Here is a 20,548-nt window from a genome sequence, read left to right on the forward strand (position 1 = left end):
TACCAGACCCAGTAAGGGGAAACTCAGACTCTCCGGCGTGCGCCGGCTGCGGGGACGCGACGAGAGGGGCGGGGCCGAGCGCGCCACGTCCGGGCTGGGCGCGCCCCCGCGCCCCCCCCCCCCGCGTCTTAGCCCCGCCCCTCTGCGCACGCGATGATGCAATCCCAGGGCCTGCGGGCACGCGCCGAGGGTAGCGTCGGTAGCGGGGTGGCGCGCGCCGGGCGGCCGGCCCTCTGGCGGCGGATTTGCGTGCTCGGGCGCGCGCCGTCCGGGCTGGGCTGGGCGGGGCCCAGCGGTGTTTGAGCGCTCCGCGGGCCTGAGGTGGAGATCCAGAGGTTGCGAGTGGGCGAGGCGGCTCTGTCCGCTTTCCGAGGGGTGGGAGACGGGGGTCGGCAGCGGGAGGTGTGTGCGGTCCGCGTTCGGAGACGATCGGAAACGATCGGAGACCGTCGCTTCAGCCTTCGGAGCGGCGTCCGCTTACCGCCCGGGCAGCTCCCGCCGGAGGGGAGACGCGGCGGCCGGAGTGGCAGTGCTTTTGTGTTTGGGTCGAGCGAGGTCTCTCGAGTGCGGCCTGAGGCAACCGGTGGGGTCAGCCCGCCGAGGTGACCGTCCCTCGCCGTCGCTCGCAAGTCCCGGGCATCCCTCTGCGCCCCGAGCGGCCGATGCCCAGGTGAGGCACCTGAGGTATCGGGACCTGCCCGGGGCGCGGGGTCGCTGGAAGAGCAGCTGGGAGCCCCGGGTGCACTAAGGCGATCGAGCCTCAGCTTCGGACCCTCCCGGGGCTCCTCTTCCCAGCACGACCTCGGTGCAAAGGTTTTGGGTAAGTTTACCTCCCCTCTCGCTCTATCTTTCCCCACCCCATCTAGACAAGTTCTTGGTGAGAGTTCTGTTGCAGAACCCGGGGGCTGAAGATAAGGGAAGCGGGATATTTGATCATTCTGCTCCCGTGCCAGGAAGAGAAATTATGTAAGGAGGAAGTAGACCTGGACAGACAGACTTTATTTTGTGTTCTATGTCTCCGAACAGTTTGACTTTCTCTTTTGATGTGGCCTCCAGAGGTGTGGCACCGGGAGTTTGCCCATAGCATTTCAGTTTGTGTAAAGTTTGAAAAAAGTGTTTAGTAAGTTTAATAAGGCTAGAGAACATTGGAAATTAGTTGCAAAGTGTGGTTTTGCTTAATTGTTAAACATAACCTAATATCCTTTGTCAGGATGAATTTCACAACTGTCAATCGAGACTAAAACTGTTAGCTTTGAAAATGATAGGCTTGCTTCTGATTTCTTTTCCCCAGTTAACTTCATTCCCCTCCTGGGCATTTTACAGACCTTGGCAAGCACAAACAGACGCATTTTTTAATTTTTATTTTTTGCAAGTGCTACATTTGATGACTTTACAAAAAAAAAGTTTTCTTTTTTTAAAGTTGGATGATACCCCTCTTCCGAGCTCTCTGAATGACTTTGTGCCCATCTTTGATTTTGCACTAGGATAGTCACATTCTGATTGCTTCTTTTTTTGTTCTACTATCCTTCAAGGATATGAGTATCAGGATATGATGAAAGAGGGCTGAAATTATGTAGTACGGGTGGTAGATTGTTTGCCCACCCTGCAAATTAAGGCGGTTGGTTCAATCCCTAGCAACACACACACACACACACACACACTCCATGTATTGAAGGAATGATTAAGCCTATTTAAGGCGTTCACACTTTAATACATAGGATGGAGTTCTGTTAATGTTTTAGAACTTGCAAACAGTCAGAACTGGGCTTTATACCCCTGGAATAATTTCCATTATATTTTAGGGAACTTGTTAGGAAATGGCAATATCTTTCTGTAAAGAATATCATCCTTTGTTACCATAGTCCAAGCAATGACGTTGGAGGGTATTTCCTGTGGTTCTGTGAGTATGTGCTTTCCAGTGAAGATCTGGGACTGACAACTCCTTTGAGAAGTCAGAGCAGCAATGCCACTTGGTTGTAAGTTGGATAAAGGAAACAAGTTTTAAAACTTTAGGTATGGTAACTTTTACAGAACCTCAACTTAAGAAAAGGAAGAATTTTTACTGTAAAAAGTGGCAATGTCTATTGAAAAGAATGACTATAAAATTATAAAAGAAAGCCAAAATCTTGCTACTCAGCCTCCCAAACACTGATGAACAGCATTTAAGCATCCTCTTCTAGATTGATGAGCTAGAACACATTTTGTGCTATTTGGGGTTTTATTTCTCTTTTTTAAATCACCAGTGCCAGAAACATCTTTCCTTGTCAGTACATATAATGCATAGAGATATGAGCTATGTAATTTTAAATGGCTATGTAATGTTCCATTTTCAATAGAAACATAATTAAGAAATAAGAAGTCAGGCAGAGGTGGTACACACCGTTAATCCTAGCCCTTGAGAAGTGGAGGCAGGTGGATCTCTGAGGTCTCTGAGTTCGAGGCCAACCTAATCTACAGAGCTAGTTTCAGGACAAGCAAAGGCTGCACAGAAAAACCCTGTCTCATAAAACCAAAAAAAAAAAAATCTTGCTTTCTTTGCATTTCTTGATTACATGTCATGTTTCTTGTCGTGACAAGTGTGTTGATATGTTGTCTGTAGCTCATGCTTAGCAGTGAAGTGGGTACACAGACTGAAGGACAATGGATGCAAAGGCCCGGAATTGTCTGCTTCAACACAGAGAGGCTCTGGAAAGGGACATCAAAACATCCTACATCATGGATCACATGATCAGCGACAACGTTTTGACGGTAGTTGAGGAGGAAAAAGTGAGGAGCCAGGTAAAGCCCTCTGAGGCGGCTTATACGTCTTTAAAGTTTCCGGTGCCCTCAGGACTTGGCCCAGGCTCCGCTAATTTGTGCTGCCGATGTATGCACGGCTGCATCCTTACCTATCTCATTTTTCCCAGACCACTCAGTACCAACGAGCCGCTGCTCTGATCTCGATGATACTCAATAAAGACAACTGTGCCTACATTTCATTCTACAACGCTCTCCTGCACGAAGGATATAAAGACCTTGCCGCTCTTCTTCACAGTGGCCTTCCTCTCATCTCTTCTTCCAGTGGCAAAGACACAGACGGCGGGCTAACGTCATTTGGTGTGTATCCCTGATACCCCGTGTCACGGCGCTGCCATCATCGTGGCTCTGTTTGCAGGTTTGATTGCAGTTGAAGTGCTGGAGAGTGTATTTCCGTTCCCGGAAGGAAGCAGGCGCAGAAATAGTTTAAGTCCAAATCTGAATTATTTGTGTCCATGTTGATACAGGTTTTTCTCGTGTAGTGAACTACTTACTGCTGAGGGGTAGCATATGCGCTCTAAATTCTATAGCTAATAAGAGCGTTTGCAGGGCCTCAATTATTTTCTTAATTTGCGTGTTGTATAGAGTTTATAAGACAGGAAAAGAATTTTTAGAAATTTACATTTTTTTTTTTTAAATTTCATCTTATGTGTCTGCCTGCTTTACCTGCATGTATGCCTGTGCACCGTGTGTATGCCTGGTGTCCTCAGAGGCCAGAAGAGGGCGTTGGATCTTCTAGAACTAGAGTTACAGACCATTGTGAGTGGCCATGTGGGTGCTGGGAATGGAACCCTGGTCTTCTAGAAGAACAGCCAGTGCTCTTAACCATTGAGCCATCTCTCCAGCCCAGAAGCCTATGTTTTTGAAAGGAATTCCATAACCATTGTTCCCTTTACATTCTTTCCAGAGTTAACAAGTTTTTTGGTTTTTTCACATTTATTTATTGTGTGAGCCATGGAGCCCAAGAAGAAGTCAGAGGACAACCTGTGGGAGTTGAACTCAGTTCCTCAGACTTGGCAGCGAGTGCATTTGCCTGTTGAACCATTTTGGTCCTCATCCTTCCCGTTTTCGTTTTTTGTGGCGCTTGGGATTAAACCCACAATCCTGACCTTGCAAACTCAGCTGCTGGACTGTACCCTTGGTTCTTCCCATTGTTAGACACAGACAAAAGAGGGCTGGAGAGTCAGGGAGTAATCGTGTGTATAAGGCAGGGATAGATGGAGACTTCCACTGTGTGTCGTGATCTTGAAGACTATAATATGCATACTCGTGTTCTTTGTGTTATGAGACATTGGAAGGGTGAAATTCACACCTAATTTTTTTTATATATATAAAATTTTGATATTCGTGTGAGTTCGAGCCCAGCCTGGTCTACAGAGCTAGTTCCAGGACAGGCTCCAAAGCCACAGAGAAACCCTGTCTCGAAAAACCAAAAAAAAAAAAAAAAAAAAAAAATTTTGATATTCGTCTTGGAAATTTTGAGGTTAAGCATCAGCCTCGCTTATCCTGGTTTTCCCAGAGGGTTACTCACCAGTTTTGCAGTTTCATTCATCCGTACTTGTTTGGGCTTTCAGTGAGGACCGTGCTGTGCGAAGGTGGAGTACCACAGAGGCCGGTGGTTTTCGTTACTAGAAAGAAGCTGGTGAAGGCGATTCAGCAGAAGCTCTGGAAGCTGAGTGGCGAGCCAGGGTGGGTCACCATATATGGAATGGCGGGCTGTGGGAAATCTGTGCTAGCTGCTGAAGCGGTTCGAGATCACGCCCTCTTAGAAGGTAAGTTTCATCATTGCAACACTGCTTTTCAAGATTTTGTTTATTTGAGCACTGAAATTCTTATTTATTGTTGCTCTTAGGCATTCCTGTGGCTGCTGGTAATAAATGACCACAAATTTAGTGACTTTAAGTAACGTACATCTCTTGTCTTAAGGTTTTTTTTCTTTTTTTTTGTTTTTTGTTTTTCGAGACAGGGTTTCTCTGTAGCTTTGGTGCCTGTCCCGGAACTAGCTCTTGTAGACCAGGCTGGCCTCGAACTCCCAGAGATCCGCCTGCCTCTGCCTCCCGAGTGCTGGGATTAAAGGTGTGCGCCACCACCGCCCCGCTGGTTCTTTTTCTTTTAAACTAGATTGGAGTCAAAGTGTTAAGACTGAATTCATCTGGAAGCACTTGGGACAATTTCTGTCCTTGATTTGTTTACCTCCAAGAGGGAGCCTCTATTTCCTTACCTCATAGCTCCATCTTCAAACCCAGCAATGCATAGCATTACATCTTCCTCTTTTTGCCTACCTCTCTTTCATAGTGATTTGCTTCTGTCCTCTGTTTCCTTTTCTGGGTGTTTTTGAGGGTGAGTCATCATAGGTGCTGGGGATCACACCCAGGGCTCCTCATATGCTAGGCAGACGTTCCACCACAGTTACAGCCCTTGTCCCTCTTCCTCACGTTTATTTCTTCTTCTTCTTCTTTTTTTTTTTTCGAGATAGGGTTTCTCTATGGAGCTCTGGCTGTCCTGGAGATCACTTTGTAAACCAGGCTGGCTTTGAACTCACAGAAATCCACCTGCCTCTGCTGGAATTAAAGGCCGGCACCACTATAGCCCAGCTTTTTTGTTTGTTTGCTTTTGAGACACGGTCTCTCTACAGACAGAGCCCTGGCTGTCCTGGAACTTACTCTGTACAGCAGGCTGGCCTTGAACTCTGAGATCCACCTGCCTCTCTCCTAAGCATGTGTCACATTGCTTTCTGACTTTCTTGCTCCCCTCTTTATGAGGGCCCTGTGATCACACTGGGTTTACTGTATAATCCAGGAGAATCTCACCCCAGATCTTTAATGATCGGATTTATGAAGTACGTTTTTTACCATTCATTACAGTAAAATATTTACCATTTTGTGGCCATCTTTAGGAGACCATGATTCGGCCTACCATGGGCATGTGAAATAGGATTGTTTTCTGACTTGTCTGTCACAGTGCCGCTTGCTTGTCTCCCAAAGGGGCCAGAGACCCAGTGCCCCTTGAGAGAACCTAGCTGTCTAGCATTGCAGTGGCTTGGGGGTTGCAGGCTTGAGAAAGGGTCGAAAGGTTGTCTACTGAGCCGTCTCCTCAGCCCTTTTTTTTCTATAATTATTTCTGTTAGTTGCTTATCTTTTTTTCTTTTGGGTGTGGGGTGGGATGGGTGTAGAGGGAGAGACAGCTCAGATAAGCCAGGCTAGTCTTGAATCTGCTACGTACTTAAACTTCTGATTTCTGTGTGAGTCTCCCTTCTGAGTGCTGACATGACAGGCGTATGTTACCACATGCCGTTTATACGGTGTTGGGAGGAACTGAGCTCAGAGCTTCATGCCTGCTCTCCAAACACTCTGCCAACTGAGCTGTATCCCCCAGCTCTAACTGTTTATCGTTAAAAATGAACATCTTAACCGGGCGATGGTGGCACACGCCTTTAATCCCAGCACTCGGGAGGCAGAGGCAGGCGGATCTCTGGGAGTTCGAGGCCAGCCTGGTCTACAGAGCTAGTTCCAGGACAGGCTCCAAAGCCGCAGAGAAACCCTGTCTCGAAAAAAACAAACAAAAAAATGAACATCTTAGGGCTGGAGAGATGGCTCTTGGTCTTCCAGAGAACCCGAGCTTAGTTACCAGCACCCATGTCAGGTGACTCGCAGTTGCCTGTAGCTGCAGCTCTAAGGGTCTGGTGCCCTCCTCTGTTTTCCTTGGCACTGCAGTCGCACCCACAGATCCACATCCAGACATTCTCATAGACGCATCCTAATTCAAGATAAAAATGAGCTCATCTGCCTTGGGAAATTCCCAGGAAGGAAACCCGAGGATTGACTGCAGCCAGAGGAGTTTTTAGGAGTGGCTTTAGAGCTCCATTTATCTGGCGACTGACTTCCCTCTCCTTAGGTATTCATGTCTACAGTAAATATCTGAGTGTCTGTTGTGTGAGGGGCAGTGTTGAGCATGGGAAATCAAACAAAGGCTGTGCACTTGAGGGACTCATTCATAGTCCAGTAGGGGAACACTATACAAATTATTGTGTGTGAGAATTGAACGGTAGAAGAAAGTACACGGCACACATATGGCTGTTAGTTTTCATCTTGACTACACCTGGAATTAACTACACACACACCCACACACACATACACCCACCCACCTATAGGTAACTATATATATAGACCCAGCTATATATGTGCATATGATATGTATATACATATATATTAATTCTATTAGTTCTGTTCCTCTAGAGAGCCCTAACTAATACAGGGTATTTACCAGGTGGTGGCGATGCATGCCTTTAATCCCAGCATTTGGGAGGCAGAGGCAGGTGGTTCTCTGAGTTTGAGACCAGCCTGGTCTTCAAGAGCTAGTTCCAGGACAGGCTCCAAAGCTACAGAGAAACTCTGTCTCGAAAAACCTAAAAACCGAAACCAAAACAAAACAAAAAAAAAACCTAATACAGCTTGGTGGTGTTGGCACATGCCTTTAATCCCAGCATTTGGGAGGCAGAGGCAGGCTGATCTTTGTGAGTTCGAGTTCAAGGCCAACCTGGTCTACAAGAGCTAGTTTCAAGGCAGGCACCAAAACTACAGAGAAACCTTGTCTCAAAAAAAAAAAAAAACCCAAAACAACAGCAACAACAAACCAAAACCAAAAACCTAATACAGGGTACAAAGTTAAAAGGAAGGAACGCTCACTTTCTAGAGGAAGCGGTTGGATAGGGTGGGTTTCCTGAATGAGATGGCATTTAGTTGAATTTTAGAGAAGGAATAAAGTTTGCTAGGCAGACTAGGAATGGAAGAGTAGGGAAGGGAAGTCAGAAGGGCACCGAGTGGTTAGTGGAGAGGCGGAAGGCTTGCTGGGCAGCAGAGGGTTTCAGATTTGCTGGCAGGGTTCTCATGATATTCATCAGGAATAAATGTACATCTGCCCCAGTGTTTGGCTTCCTCCATTTTTTCATGATTCCTAAGAATATTTATTTATTATGTGTGCATACTTGTGTGTGTGTTCACGCACTTGTGTGAAGGACAGCGGACAGTTAGTGAGAGTTGGTTCTCTCTTTCCATCATGTAGATTCTGGAGATCCAGGCTCAGACTATCAGCTTTGGCTGTAAATGCCTGCGTGTCTCCCTAGCACCTTCATTTTTCAGTGAGTCCTATTTGTTTATCACAGGAAGGGAATCTTGATAAGTTTCTGACTTCTAGTGAGCACGTTAAATTACAAGTCTTAGTCAGCAATCAGACAGTTTAATAGACCTGTGGAGATCGGAAAGATAGAGTCTAGAGTCCAGGCCACGTCTTTGTGCGCGAGGATTTACTTTCCAACTTCTTAGCTTTTCTTAGCGCTATTGATGGCAGTTTTGACAGGATGCTCAGTCCTTAGCTCTTAGTGTGTGTGTGTGTGTTTGTTTTCCTGTTATAAGAGAAGTTTCTTGAGACTTATTAGCTCTTTGAAAGTCTCCAGAACCTCAGAATAGTTTTTAAAATCTCTTCGGCTGTCTGGAAGTGTGATGCATGCCATTAATTCCAGCGCAGGAGTGGTAGAGGTCCATGGATCTCTGCGATCAAGGCCAGCCTGGTCTACATGGTGAGTTCCTTGTACAGCAAGAATCTATTTAAAACAAAATGAAACAAAACCCTAAAAAAACTACTGTAAAATTGGTCACTAAAGATATTTCAGGACGTTTAAAGTGGTCTTCAGTTCCTTTAGGATAAAGAAATGATTCATTTCAGTTTCATGGTGAACTTTAAAAATATATATATATTATTTATGTGTGTATATATAAATGTAAAGTATATCTCATTTAAGTTGCTTTATATTATGATGAACTTTTAATTTTAGAGACTTAGAGAGTTAATGGCTCAGGAAACATTGTGTAATTTAACCACTTTGTGTGTGTGTGTGTGTACATGTGCTTGTGGAGGCCAGAGGTCAACATACGGTATCTTCCTCAATTGTTCTCCACACTTAAGACAGGTGTCTCACTGAACCTAGAGCTTAGTGACTGAGCTGGGCTAGCTGGGCAGCCACTCATAGAGATTAGCCTTTCTTACAGATTTTAAGCATGCCCTGTCAACCCTCCCACATCTGGTGTTTTGCATTGGTGTTAGCGATTAAATTCAGTTCCCCTTGCTCGATGCTTGTGTAAGCACTTGACAAACAGAGCCATCTCCCCAGTCCCTAACTGCTTTACTCTGGGAAAATTCCAGATACACTAATAAGTCTTTCATACATGTGAACTTAATTTCTATTTCTCCTGTACTTTGGTGAGGTCCAAGTGATGGGATTTTCACTGCCTGTCTATGCATTTTTAAATAAACCAGTTTTCTTTGGAAAGTTTGGCTGTTTCATACACAAACACGCACGCACACGCACTCAAACATGTACACATATAGGAATTTTCAACATATCTTTAAACCAATTACAGTACTCTGTGTGTGTGTGTGTGTGTGTGTGTGTGTTTGTGTGTTTATGTGCGCATGTGCAGATGTATGTGTGCCATGGTCATCACTTCTCTGTCTACTGTGTGGATTTCAGGGGTTGAACTGAGGTTGTCAGGATGGTTTTTACTCACTGAGCTGTCTTGCCAACCCTATGCTGTGTCTTTAAAGCATGGGAACTTTTTCTATAGGCTGCCTACTTGTTTGTTTCTGTCCATTCCAGGATTTCTTTGATGCTATTAGATTATTATTTGCTACCAGGAAAAACCTCATGTGAAAACAGAATGTAACACCCCCCCCCCCCGAATAAAGGCAGTTTTTCTTTGAATAAATTTCTTTGAAGTAGAAGTACAAACTTCTTTCAAGGCTAAATTGCTCCCTCTTGTGCCCATTGTGCCCATAGTTAAGACGTTGAGATTCATCTAAAATGTAGAAACAGCAGTTCATTATTAAACTAAATGCTGTACTATAGATTTGTAGATTAGTTGATCACTTAATATTTTTGTCTACCTTTCTTTTTGAAATAAATAGTGTTTATTTTGTTTTTTCTTGCATATGCTTATAATGCTCCAATGTAGTTTTAAATTTAGGATAGGAAGGCTTTAACCTAGGAAAATGCCTTAAATATAGAGTTTATCAGGTAGCCCAATTGAGATACTTTACTTTTTTATTTCTGGGATAATAAACATAAAACATAAAACATAAAAAAGGATTAAAATTTTGTTTAAGTCTTATGAAAGTAGAATTTTTTATTTAAAAAGAAGTAAAACCAAACTAAGGGTGGAGGTGAATTCAGGAGTCTGGGGCAGGAGAGTTGGGCGGTTGAGGCTGATGGCATCTACAGACTGAGATGCTGTCTCAGAGGCACCCACCAAGATGGCTGCACTAGCTCAGCGGGTGGAGTACTTGGCTAGCATCCATGAAAACTCTCTTTGTTTGCTGGTCTCCTAAGTTCTAAATTTCTGTTAACAGCCTGGGGTGAATTTTGGAGCATATCTGCAGTGTGTTTCCAAATACACATACACAGAGCACAGCTATAGGGCCTCCTGCTTCATCACAGCCGAGAACGTTGGGAAGTTTCTGCCGTAAAGTGATAGGGTTTCTTGTCTGCTTTCTAAGGTACGCACTAATCAAACCAAGCTTTCCAGCCTTGTCTCTTCTTAACCTATCTCTTTTAGTTAGCACACAAAATAACGAGCTTCTTTTAAAAATTTAAATATTTAAAAATATTATTATTATTGGTTTTTTTCTTTTTAAAGATTTATTTATTAGTTATGTATACAGTATTCTGCCCGTATGTATGCCCATACATACAGGGCACCAGATCTCATTACAGATAGTTGTGAGCCACCATGTGATTGCTGGGAATTAACTAAGGACCCCTGGAAGAACAGTCACTGCTTATAACCTTTGAGCCATCTCTCCAGGTCCCTCTTTTTTGTTTTTTTTTAGACAGGGTTTCTCTGTGTAGCCCTGGCTGTCCTGGAACTCACTCTGTAGACCAGGCTGGCCTCAAACTCAGAGATCATCTGCCTCTGTCTCCTGAGTATTGGGATTAAAGGCGTGTCCCACTATGCCCGACCATTTTTTTAAAAATAAGATTATTCGTGTATGTATGTCTTTCCGTCCCTGTGCGTGCATGTGTGCTTGTGGGTACGCGGGTGCCACAGTCCTCATATGAAGGTCTGAAGACAGCGCTATGGAGTCCGCCCTCTCCTCCCACTGTTCTCTGGCTTCCAGGCATCAAGCTCAGGTTATCAGGTCTGTGTGGCAATCATGTGTACCTGCTGTACCAGCATGCCAGCTCGGAATGATGAACGTCACTGTGTATTCTCAGATGGGGCTAGCCTGGAACTCGACTGTGTAGATCAGGCTGATCTTGAACTCACAGAGATCTTTCTGCCTCTGCCTCCTGAGTGCTGGGAATAACGGCATGTACCACCATGCCTATCACATTTGTGTTGAAATTCTCTTAGCAGTTCTGTAGGAAGTAGAGTCATCGTATTTCAGTGTAAGGAATGGGAATAACCGGAAGGGATGTGCTGGAAGTCACAGCTAGTGAGCAGCGGAGCCGTTCTCGAGAATTCTCAGAGGACCCTACTGAATGCATCGTGTGTTCATAAATGTTTGTTCCTTTAAAAAAATTTAAAAAATACTTATTTGTATTTATGTGTGTGTTTTGCAAACACGTATATGTATGCACCGCATGTCTGCCCCCCAGAGGCCAAAAGAGGGAGTCGAATCCCCTGGAAGGGGAGCTACGGAAGGTTCTAAGCCACCATGGGGAACTGGGAGCCGTAAGGGGATCCTCTGGAAGAGCAGCTGGAACTCTTACCCACTAAGCCATCTCTTTAGCCCTGATGTCATTCGTTTTTAACTGGATGATTTCTTCACCCCTGTAGGGGTGTTTGACAGTGCTTAAAGATGGTTTTGGTGTCAGTACTGATAGGGAGACTCCTAGCATCCCAGAGTAGGGATCAGGAGGCTGTCAGTCATTCTAGTAAACATGGGAAAATCGCTCACAACAAAGAATAACTCAGCCCATATGGCAAGGGCACTGTAGTGAGACACGGCCAATGCTGGGAACAAAGATTCTGGAAGTTGTCTTGGTAGAGCAAGAATAGTTCCCTGAAAGCCTCAGATATGTTCCTAACTTAAAATCTTCAGTTTTTCTTAGATCTAGTTTATAGTTCAACAGTAAACTCCTATCAGAATTTGTAGCCTGACTCCAGAGAAGGTACAGATATGAGATGGAAGATGAGCATGAAGATACACGGCAGTAAAGCAGTTCAGAGGGCCGTACCCTTACACATTTATCCTTTCTTCCTTCTTAGGTTGTTTCCCAGGGGGTGTGCATTGGGTTTCAGTTGGAAAACAAGACAAATCTGGGCTTCTGATGAAACTGCAGAATCTTTGCACACGCCTGGATCAAGAGGAGAGTTTTTCTCAGAGACTTCCACTTAACATTGAGGAGGCTAAAGATCGTCTCCGTGTTCTGATGCTGCGCAAACACCCCAGGTACAGACGGTCAGATGTGGTCAGTGTAGGGGACTTGCTGACCTTCTGAGAACAACATGCCCTTTTTCAAGAGGCATTGCTTTCCTACTGCTCTCTTTTCTAATTTTATGGTTTTCTTTTTTTTTTTTTTTTTTTTGGTTTTTTGAGACAGGGTTTCTCTGTGGCTGTGGAGCCTGTCCTGGAACTAGCTCTGTAGACCAGGCTGGTCTCGAACTCACAGAGATCCGCCTGCCTCTGCCTCCCGAGTGCTGGGATTAAAAGCGTGCGCCACCATCGCCCGTCTCTCTTCTAATTTTAAAAAGGAAAGTAGCTACCACTTGGTCTAAAATGCTCGTTTTTCATCGTATTGCTTCCTACATGCCACTGTAGGACTTTGAGAAGCAGTTGGTAGTTGGTGAGTAGTCTTTGTTAGAAACTACAAACTTCTTAGTTTGAATAAATTGGTTCCATTGGATAAATGTAGAACAAGATAAAGAAAACCTAAACAAATAAGTTAAAGAGTGAGAATGGAAAGAAGGAAGGGTTTCTTGTTTTTGCGTGGGTGGGGATTGAACCTAATTCTTCATCCATGTTAGGCAGTGTTTTACCACTGCGCCATATCCCTAGCTGAAAGGATTTTATTTTAAAATTCATTGTGTGTGTATGTGTGTGTGTATGTGTGTGTGTATGTGTGTGTGTATGTGTGTATGTATGTGTGTGTATGTATGTGTGTGTATGTGTGTGTGTGTATGTGTGTGTGTATGTGTGTGTATGTGTGTGTGTGTATGTGTGTGTGTGTATGTGTGTGTGTTTGTGTGTGTGTTTGTGTGTGTGTGTGTAATTAGACGACAGCTTTCAGGAGTTGGTTCTTAATTTCTGTCCTGGATTATGGGAATTGAACTTAAGTCTGGGTCATCCCACTGGCCTGAGAAGTGTGTGTGGGGTGTGTATGTGTGTGCACATGTGCTCGTGTGTGCACCTAAGGAGGTCACAGGCAATGATGGGTGATTTCCTCTATAGCTTCAGGATACTGTGTTTCTCACAAAACCTGCAGCTTGTGGTCTGTTTGGCTAGACTAGCAGATCCCAACAATCTTATCCCTTCTGCTGCATCTCAGTTGGTGGAACAATCCCACAAGCCTCTTGTCTTAGTGACCTTTCTGTTACTGTGAAAAAACACCGTGACCAAGGCTATTTCTAGAAGGAAGGGGTTCTTTTGGACTTACAGTTTCAGAAAGTTAGAGTCCATGATGGCAGAGTAAAGCATCAGAAACAGTCAGGAACTCACCTGGTGAGTCACAAATGGGAAACAGGCACACTGGGACTTACAAATCCACACCCTTTCTTTCTCTCACTCATTAGAAGGGGGTATTGGATCCCCTGGAACTGGAATTTCAGACTATTGTTAGCTGCCCAGTGAGTTCTGGGAGCCAAACTTGGCTCCTCTATAAGAGTGGCTAGTTTTTTTTAACTGCAGAGCCTTTTTCTTTTAGTTAAATTTATTTTGTGCATGCATGTGCATGCATACTTTATTGACTTATTTTGTGCATGCATGTGCATGCATACTTTTATTGACTTATTCTTGTACTCTTGCCAACCTTGACTTCTGTCTTGTTACATTCTGTTGCTGTGGAGAGACATCATGACATCATAGCCAACGCAGCGCTTATCAAAAGGAAGCCTTTAATTGGAGGCTGTCTTCCAGTTTCAGAGGGTTAGTGTGGTACCATCATGGCCGGGAGCAGACAGGCATGGTGCTGGAGGAGTAGCTGAGAGCTTTACATCTTGATCCACAGGCAGCAGTCAGAGAGCAAGAAACTTGCCCTGTCATGGACTTTTGACACCTCAAAGTACACTCCTAGTGACACACCTCCTCCAACAAGGCCATGTCTTATCCTTCTAAACAGTTCATCAACTGGGGACTAAGCATGCAAGCAAATGGAGCCTTATGGGGGCCATTTTTATTCAAACCACCACAATTCCTCATGTTTTTCCTTTCTTTTTCTTCTAGAAGTTTTTCCTTTGCTATCCTGACTCTTCCTGTTCATGGAGACACATGGTAGAAACTTCCAGTCTACCATCTTACCCTTGCCTTTGAATTTCTTTTTAAAGGGATGTAAAATAAAGAGTCACTAGTGATTTATTTGTTTTGTTTTATTTTTTGAGGCAAGGTTTCTCTGTAGCCCTGGTTGTCCTGGAACTAGCTCTTGTAGACCAGGCTGGTCTTGAACTCACAAAGATCCGCCTGTCTCTGCTTCCCTAGTGCTGGGATTAAAGGCATGTGCCACCACTGCCTGACATGATTTCATTTCACTTTTTAAACTTAGGTGTCTGCTGATCTTAGATGATGTTTGGGATCCGTGGGTGTTAAAAGCTTTCGACAACCAGTGTCATATTCTTCTTACAACCAGAGATAAGAGTGTTACGGACTCTGTAATGGGTAAGGCTTTTCATTTCCTTGTGAGTGCTGTAGTAAACTTCTTACATCAAAAGGCATTATTTCATTCAGTGCATGAACACATGTGACGTAACGCACTGCTTCCATTGTGTTACAATTTTGCTGCAGGTCCCAAGTATGATATCTCTGTGGACAGTGGTCTAGGGAAAGAGAAGGGACTTGAAATCTTATCGCTTTTCGTTAGCATGAAGAAAGAAGATTTGCCAGTGGAGGCTCACAGTATTATAAAAGAATGCAAAGGTACGGCTGCTGGCGTGTGTGTGTGTGAGGGAAGGCTGTGCAAATCCCGATGCCCTCTTTATAAAGCAAGCTGGTGAATATGCTAATTTAGCACATGAGTACCCAAATCTGTTTCATGGCATTTGATATTTTAGGTACCTCTCAAACCTTAAGTGAATATACTTGGCATTTATTCTATATAATAATGTTACTTGTACCCACCATGTGGTAAAGAGTAGGCTCATGAGAAAGATGAAATGAAGTTGAGATTTTTACTGTCTGTGAAAAAATATTATGACCACTATTTAAAAATTATTTTGTTTGGAATTTTATAAAATTAATGTTTCGGTTTGGCGAGTAAGTGCCAAACTCCAACACCACATGTCCTTTTATTTAATTCTCAAATGGCTTCCGTGGAAAAAGTGTCTATCCTACAGGATGAAGGATCAATTCCTACGACTGCCGCTCTCTTCTTCCAACTCCAGATACCAGTTAACAGGCTCTAGGTTGTTGTACCCATGCTTCTGACTCAGCAGCTCCCATCCCATCCTTTTTTTTTTTTTTAACTTTTTTTTTATTGAGAAAAGAGAAAAAAAAAAACAAATTTCCTCCTCCTCCCAGCCTCCCATTTCCCTCCCCCTCCTCCCACCCTTCTCCCCCTCCCCCCACTCCTCTCCCCCTCCCTCTCCAGCCCAAAGAGCAGTCAGATTTCCCTGCCCTGTGGTAAGTCCTAGGTCCTCCCCCCTCCGTGCATTTCTAGGAAGGTGAACATCCAATCCCATCCCATCCTTAAGTGTGGCTAACTTGTTTGAGCAGCTCACAGAGACCAGGGACTTACATTTAGTGCCTCATAGAGGGTGATGCAGAGACAGATGAGAGGTGTGCTGATGGTTTTGGGAGGAGGGGTGGAGCTCCCAGCATTGCCTTCATTGTGGCGCCTTTCAGGGCTCTTCCATGTGTTCAGCCTTGGCAGTTTTCTCTGGACTCCGTTGCATGGGTGTGACTGACATGTAGCAGAGGGATTGCACAAAAAGATAATGCAAAGGAACTGAGCAAATGATGTAATGAGTATCTGTCAGCAAGACCTGTCTTATTCTGATGATTTCCTTAGAAGACATGCCTTGAAGGAAAGTGACCAGGAGTTAGAAGTGCTTCAAGGCCTTGGATAGCTTGCACTGAAAATTGTTTCTTGTGCTGGTGAGATGGTTTAGTTGGTAGAGATGCCTGCTGCCAAGCCTCACCACCTGTATTTCATCCTCAGAATCTTCCTGGAAGGATGGAACTCACTCCTACAAGTTGTCCTGTAACCTTCACATCCTCACCCCTACCCACTCCCGTCTTCTTACTCCCCCACCACTCCCCCACCTGCACCCACAGACATTCCCACACTTACCTCCGTACACACACTTTGGGGGGGAGATTAAAAATTTTAAATTGTTTAGTGGTGTAGACAGAAGTTTCTGTCCCCCCCGGTCCCATAGCTGCTCAGTTCCAAATAAACACACAGAGACTTATATTAATTATAAATTGCTTGACCAATATTCAGGCTTATTATTAACTAACTCTTGCAAACTTAAATTAATACAATAATTCTCACTCTCTTCTTTTTTTTTTCTTTTTGGTTTTTTGAGACAGGGTTTCTTTGTAGCTTTGGAGCCTGTCCTGGAACTAGCTCTTGTAGATCAGGTTGGCCTCAAACTCACAGAGATCCACCTGCCTCTGCCTCCTAAGTGCTAAGATTAAAGGCATATGCCACCACCACCTGTTAGCCTCGGGACATGGTACCTTTTCTCAGTAAGGCATTCTCATCTTGCTTCCTCTGCATCTGACTGGGGACTATGTCTCTGCCTTTCCTCTTCCCAGAATTCTCCAACTCTGGTTGTCCTGCCTATACTTCCTGCCTGGCTACTGGCCAATCAACGTTTTATTAAACTAATACAAGTGACAAATCTTTACAGTGTACAAGGGCACCATCCCACAGCATAGTGGTGATTTTAAAATAAGTTGATATTAACATAATCACTTTTACCTTCAGGTTCTCCTCTTGTGGTGTCTTTAATTGGTGCACTTTTACGTGACTTTCCCAATCGCTGGGCGTACTACCTCAGACAACTTCAGAATAAGCAGTTTAAGAGAATAAGGAAATCTTCCTCTTATGATTATGAAGCTCTGGATGAAGCCATGTCTATAAGTGTTGAAATGCTCAGAGAAGATATCAAAGATTATTACACAGATCTTTCCATCCTGCAGAAGGATGTCAAGGTCCCTACAAAGGTAATGGACTGACCAGCATTCCTTGTGGTTGACTATATATGGTATGTGAACTTTGATAATGGTACTGATGTGACAGGGGACAGTGCCAAAGTCCCTCTGCTCTTGGTCTCCGTAAAAGGCTCCGTTGATCTTGTGAGTTCCTTAATTCCCAGTGGTTCTAGAGAACTGAGAGAAACATCCAGTTCCTCTTTTTGTCCTGAGAACTAGCTGAACTTCTTAACACATGGAGACATTCTTTTTTTTTAATATACTTTTTACATTTCTTCTTCTCTCATATATTACATCCTGACCAATGTGTCCCTTCCCTCCTCACCTCCCAGTTCCCACCCCCTACCTCTCTTTTCCCTCAGATCCACTCCTCCTCTGTTTCCCTTCAGAAAAGAGCAGGTCTCCCAGGGATATCAGTCAAACACAGCATATCAAGTTACAGCAAGACTAGGCACATACCCTCCTATCAAGGCTGGATGAGGAAACCCAGGAGGAGGAAAAGGGTTTCTAGGGCAGGCAAAAGAGTTAGAGATACCTCCCGCTGCCACCATTAGGAGTCCTACAAGTTACACAGCCATAGTGTGATAGTGCGTATGCAGAGGACCTAGGTCAGACCCATATAGGCTCTCTGACTGTCGGTTGAGTCTCTGTGAACCCCTGTGAGCCGTGGTTAGTTGATTCTGTGGGCTGTGCTTTTGTGGTGTCTTTGACCCCTCTGGCCCCTACTCTACTATCCTTCTTCCCCCTCTTCTACAGGATTTCCCCAAGCTCTGCTTAGATGTGGAGACATTCTTATTCAGGGCTTTCAAGTCATATGTATTGGTCAGAATACTTTATCTATAGGACTTTCTACTCATTGTACTTTGGTATATGAAATGTTTAAAATGGTTCCTAGGTGTTGTGTGTTCTCTGGGACTTGGAAACTGAAGAAGTCGAAGACATATTGCAGGAGTTTGTTAATAAGTCTCTCTTATTCTGCGATCGGAATGGAAAGTCATTTTGTTATTATTTACATGATCTTCAAATAGATTTCCTTACAGAGAAGAATCGAAGTCAGCTACAGGTAACGTAATTTCACATACGTTTTTACTTTTTGTTTAGAAACAGTTTAGACTTGATATACAGAGATAGACAAAATATACTGCACGCTTCCTATGTGTAAACTTTTGCTTTGTTTCTCTTACTGCTAACATCTTACACAACTAGAATACAATCGTCAAAACCAGCAAAATTGTCATTGATACACTATTATTAGCTAATGCACAAGTTTTTAAACTTTTACCACCTTCTCTACCAATGTTCTTTCTACAGTCAGATCCAATTCAGGACCCATGAAGTATCTGATCATGGTAGCATCTTTTCCCTATTTGCCATCTCCCTAATGTCCTCAAACTTGTGAAAGTTCCTTAGTTAATTTTAACAGTGTTTCCTCATTTGGTGTTGTCTGATGTTTTCTGAGTGGGGAGAGGGTATACCTATTTGGCTACAATAACACAAGCATTTGAACCCAAGTTCTATTCCCAGCACACATGTTAGGCAGCTCACAACTGTCTGTAATTCCAGTATCAGAGGATCTGACAGCCTCTTCTGACCTCTAAAGGTTCCTACAGTCATTGTGCATAAATGTACACACACAGAGAGATTTTCTTCTACTACGTCGTCGTCGTCTTCTTCTTCTTCTTCTTCTTCTTCTTCTTCTTCTTCTTCTTCTTCTTCTTCTTCTTCTTCTTCTTCTTCTTTTTCTGAGACAGAGTTTCTCTGTAGACCAGGCTGGCCTTAAACTCTTAGTGATCTGCCCGCCTCTGCCTCCTGAGTGTGGGAGTAAAGGTGTGTGCTATCACCTCTTTGCTTAGTGTCTTTTCTTTTCTCTTTCTTTCTTTCTTTCTTTCTTTCTTTTTCTTTTTTAAAGACAGGGTTTCTCTGTGTAGCTTTGGAGCCTGTCCTGGAACTCACTCTGTAGACCAGGCTGGCCTTAAACTCACAGATATCCTCCTGCCTTTGCCTTTGAGTGCTGGGATTAAAGAGGCTCTCAATTCCTTTCTTTCTTTCTTTCTTTGCACAGAAATGGTGCTGTGCCTTTCTCACACCCTGTCAGGGATTGAGGTTGATGTGTATTATGAATAATGTAGATGTTGATTATTGTAGATGCTGGTTAAAGGGGTATTTACTGGATTTCTCCACTGTAAAACCACTAACGTTCCCTTTAGTAACTAGCCTGTGGGGAGATTTTCTTTTTAGCTTTGGAAATGGGAGACACTGTGCTGCTGAGGTTACATTGTTTTTGTCCTCAGACATCTTTTATCTGTGTTTCAGGATCTACACAGGAAGATGGTCACTCAGTTTCAGAGGTATTACCAGCCACATGCTCTGTCTCCAGATCAGGAGGACTGCATGTATTGGTACAATTTCCTAGCCTATCACATGGCCAGTGCCAATATGCACAAAGTAAGATGACACAGTTGAAAATTAGTTCACTCTACTTTTTTTCATGTATTGTAAATGTGTTTTTTATTTATTTTTCTTAATGATTTTGTGTATGAGTGTTTTGATGTCTGCGTATATGTGCATTTTGTGTGTGCAGTAGTACCCAGGGATGCCAGAAGATGGCACCAGGCCTGGAACCAGTGTTTCAAATGGTTGTGAGCTGCCTGATGTGGATGCTGGCTCCAGCTCAGAGATCCACCTGCCTCTTTCTCTTGAGTGCTGGGATCAAAGGCTTCACCACCTCCCAGCTGTAGCCAGTATTCTTACCATTCCTTCAGTCTTAGCAGTTCAACATTATAGAAGTAGTAAATCCTTCACTTCGATTACTGGTAAAATTTTGATTATTGGTTATATATACATTTATTTTGTGAATTAGCTCTCATTCTTTTCTTTCTGCATTTACCTTGTTAGGTCTTAATGTGCAGCCCAGGCTAGCTTCAAATTTGTGATCCTCCTGCCTCAGCCCCTTGAGTGCTAGGAATCTAGGTGTGTGGCACCACATCTGAGGCCGCTCACCATCTGCCTGGTTTTTCTTTTTCCTTGTAGGCATTTATCTTTGATTGTTTCATTATGGTTTTTAATAAAGAATCATATGAAGCCCTACTCTTATGTGTTATAGTAATGTTTATTTGTATATTTTTAATGTATGTATTGCTTTTTACTGCAGAATATTTGAATTTTTATCTAGTTAAGTGTGTGCCTGTGTTTGTGTATGTATATTTGCACATGTGAGCACATGTACATGTGTTTATGTTTCGTTTTGTGTCATGATTGCGAAGATTCCCTGTGCCTCAGAGTTACAAAAATAATTTACCTGATCTCTTGTATGTTTTTTAACAATTTCTGTTTTGCTGGGTGTTGGTGGCACATGTCTTTAATCCCAGCACTTGGGAGGCAAAGGCAG

The 20,548-nt window shown here is 43.7% G+C and overlaps 1 protein-coding gene across 1 annotated transcript in view; it reads left to right on the forward strand.

Moving 5' to 3' along the window:
* The first annotated feature begins 258 nt into the window (after positions 1 to 258).
* Apaf1 (apoptotic peptidase activating factor 1) overlaps positions 259 to 20,548 on the forward strand; it is a 65,672-nt gene continuing 45,382 nt past the window's right edge. Inside the window, exons 1-10 of the mRNA XM_041674928.1 lie at positions 259 to 820; positions 2,600 to 2,778; positions 2,907 to 3,096; positions 4,371 to 4,568; positions 12,060 to 12,243; positions 14,549 to 14,661; positions 14,788 to 14,919; positions 16,934 to 17,172; positions 18,056 to 18,223; positions 19,474 to 19,605. Coding sequence (XP_041530862.1) covers positions 2,641 to 2,778; positions 2,907 to 3,096; positions 4,371 to 4,568; positions 12,060 to 12,243; positions 14,549 to 14,661; positions 14,788 to 14,919; positions 16,934 to 17,172; positions 18,056 to 18,223; positions 19,474 to 19,605 — 1,494 coding nt within the window. The 5' untranslated portion in view covers positions 259 to 820; positions 2,600 to 2,640. The remainder of the gene's footprint in view (positions 821 to 2,599; positions 2,779 to 2,906; positions 3,097 to 4,370; positions 4,569 to 12,059; positions 12,244 to 14,548; positions 14,662 to 14,787; positions 14,920 to 16,933; positions 17,173 to 18,055; positions 18,224 to 19,473; positions 19,606 to 20,548) is intronic.

Source organism: Microtus oregoni, unplaced genomic scaffold (assembly GCF_018167655.1).
Source record: "Microtus oregoni isolate MIOR12 unplaced genomic scaffold, Mior012 000001F_ref0000356, whole genome shotgun sequence".
In the NCBI taxonomy this organism is placed as follows: domain Eukaryota; kingdom Metazoa; phylum Chordata; class Mammalia; order Rodentia; family Cricetidae; genus Microtus; species Microtus oregoni.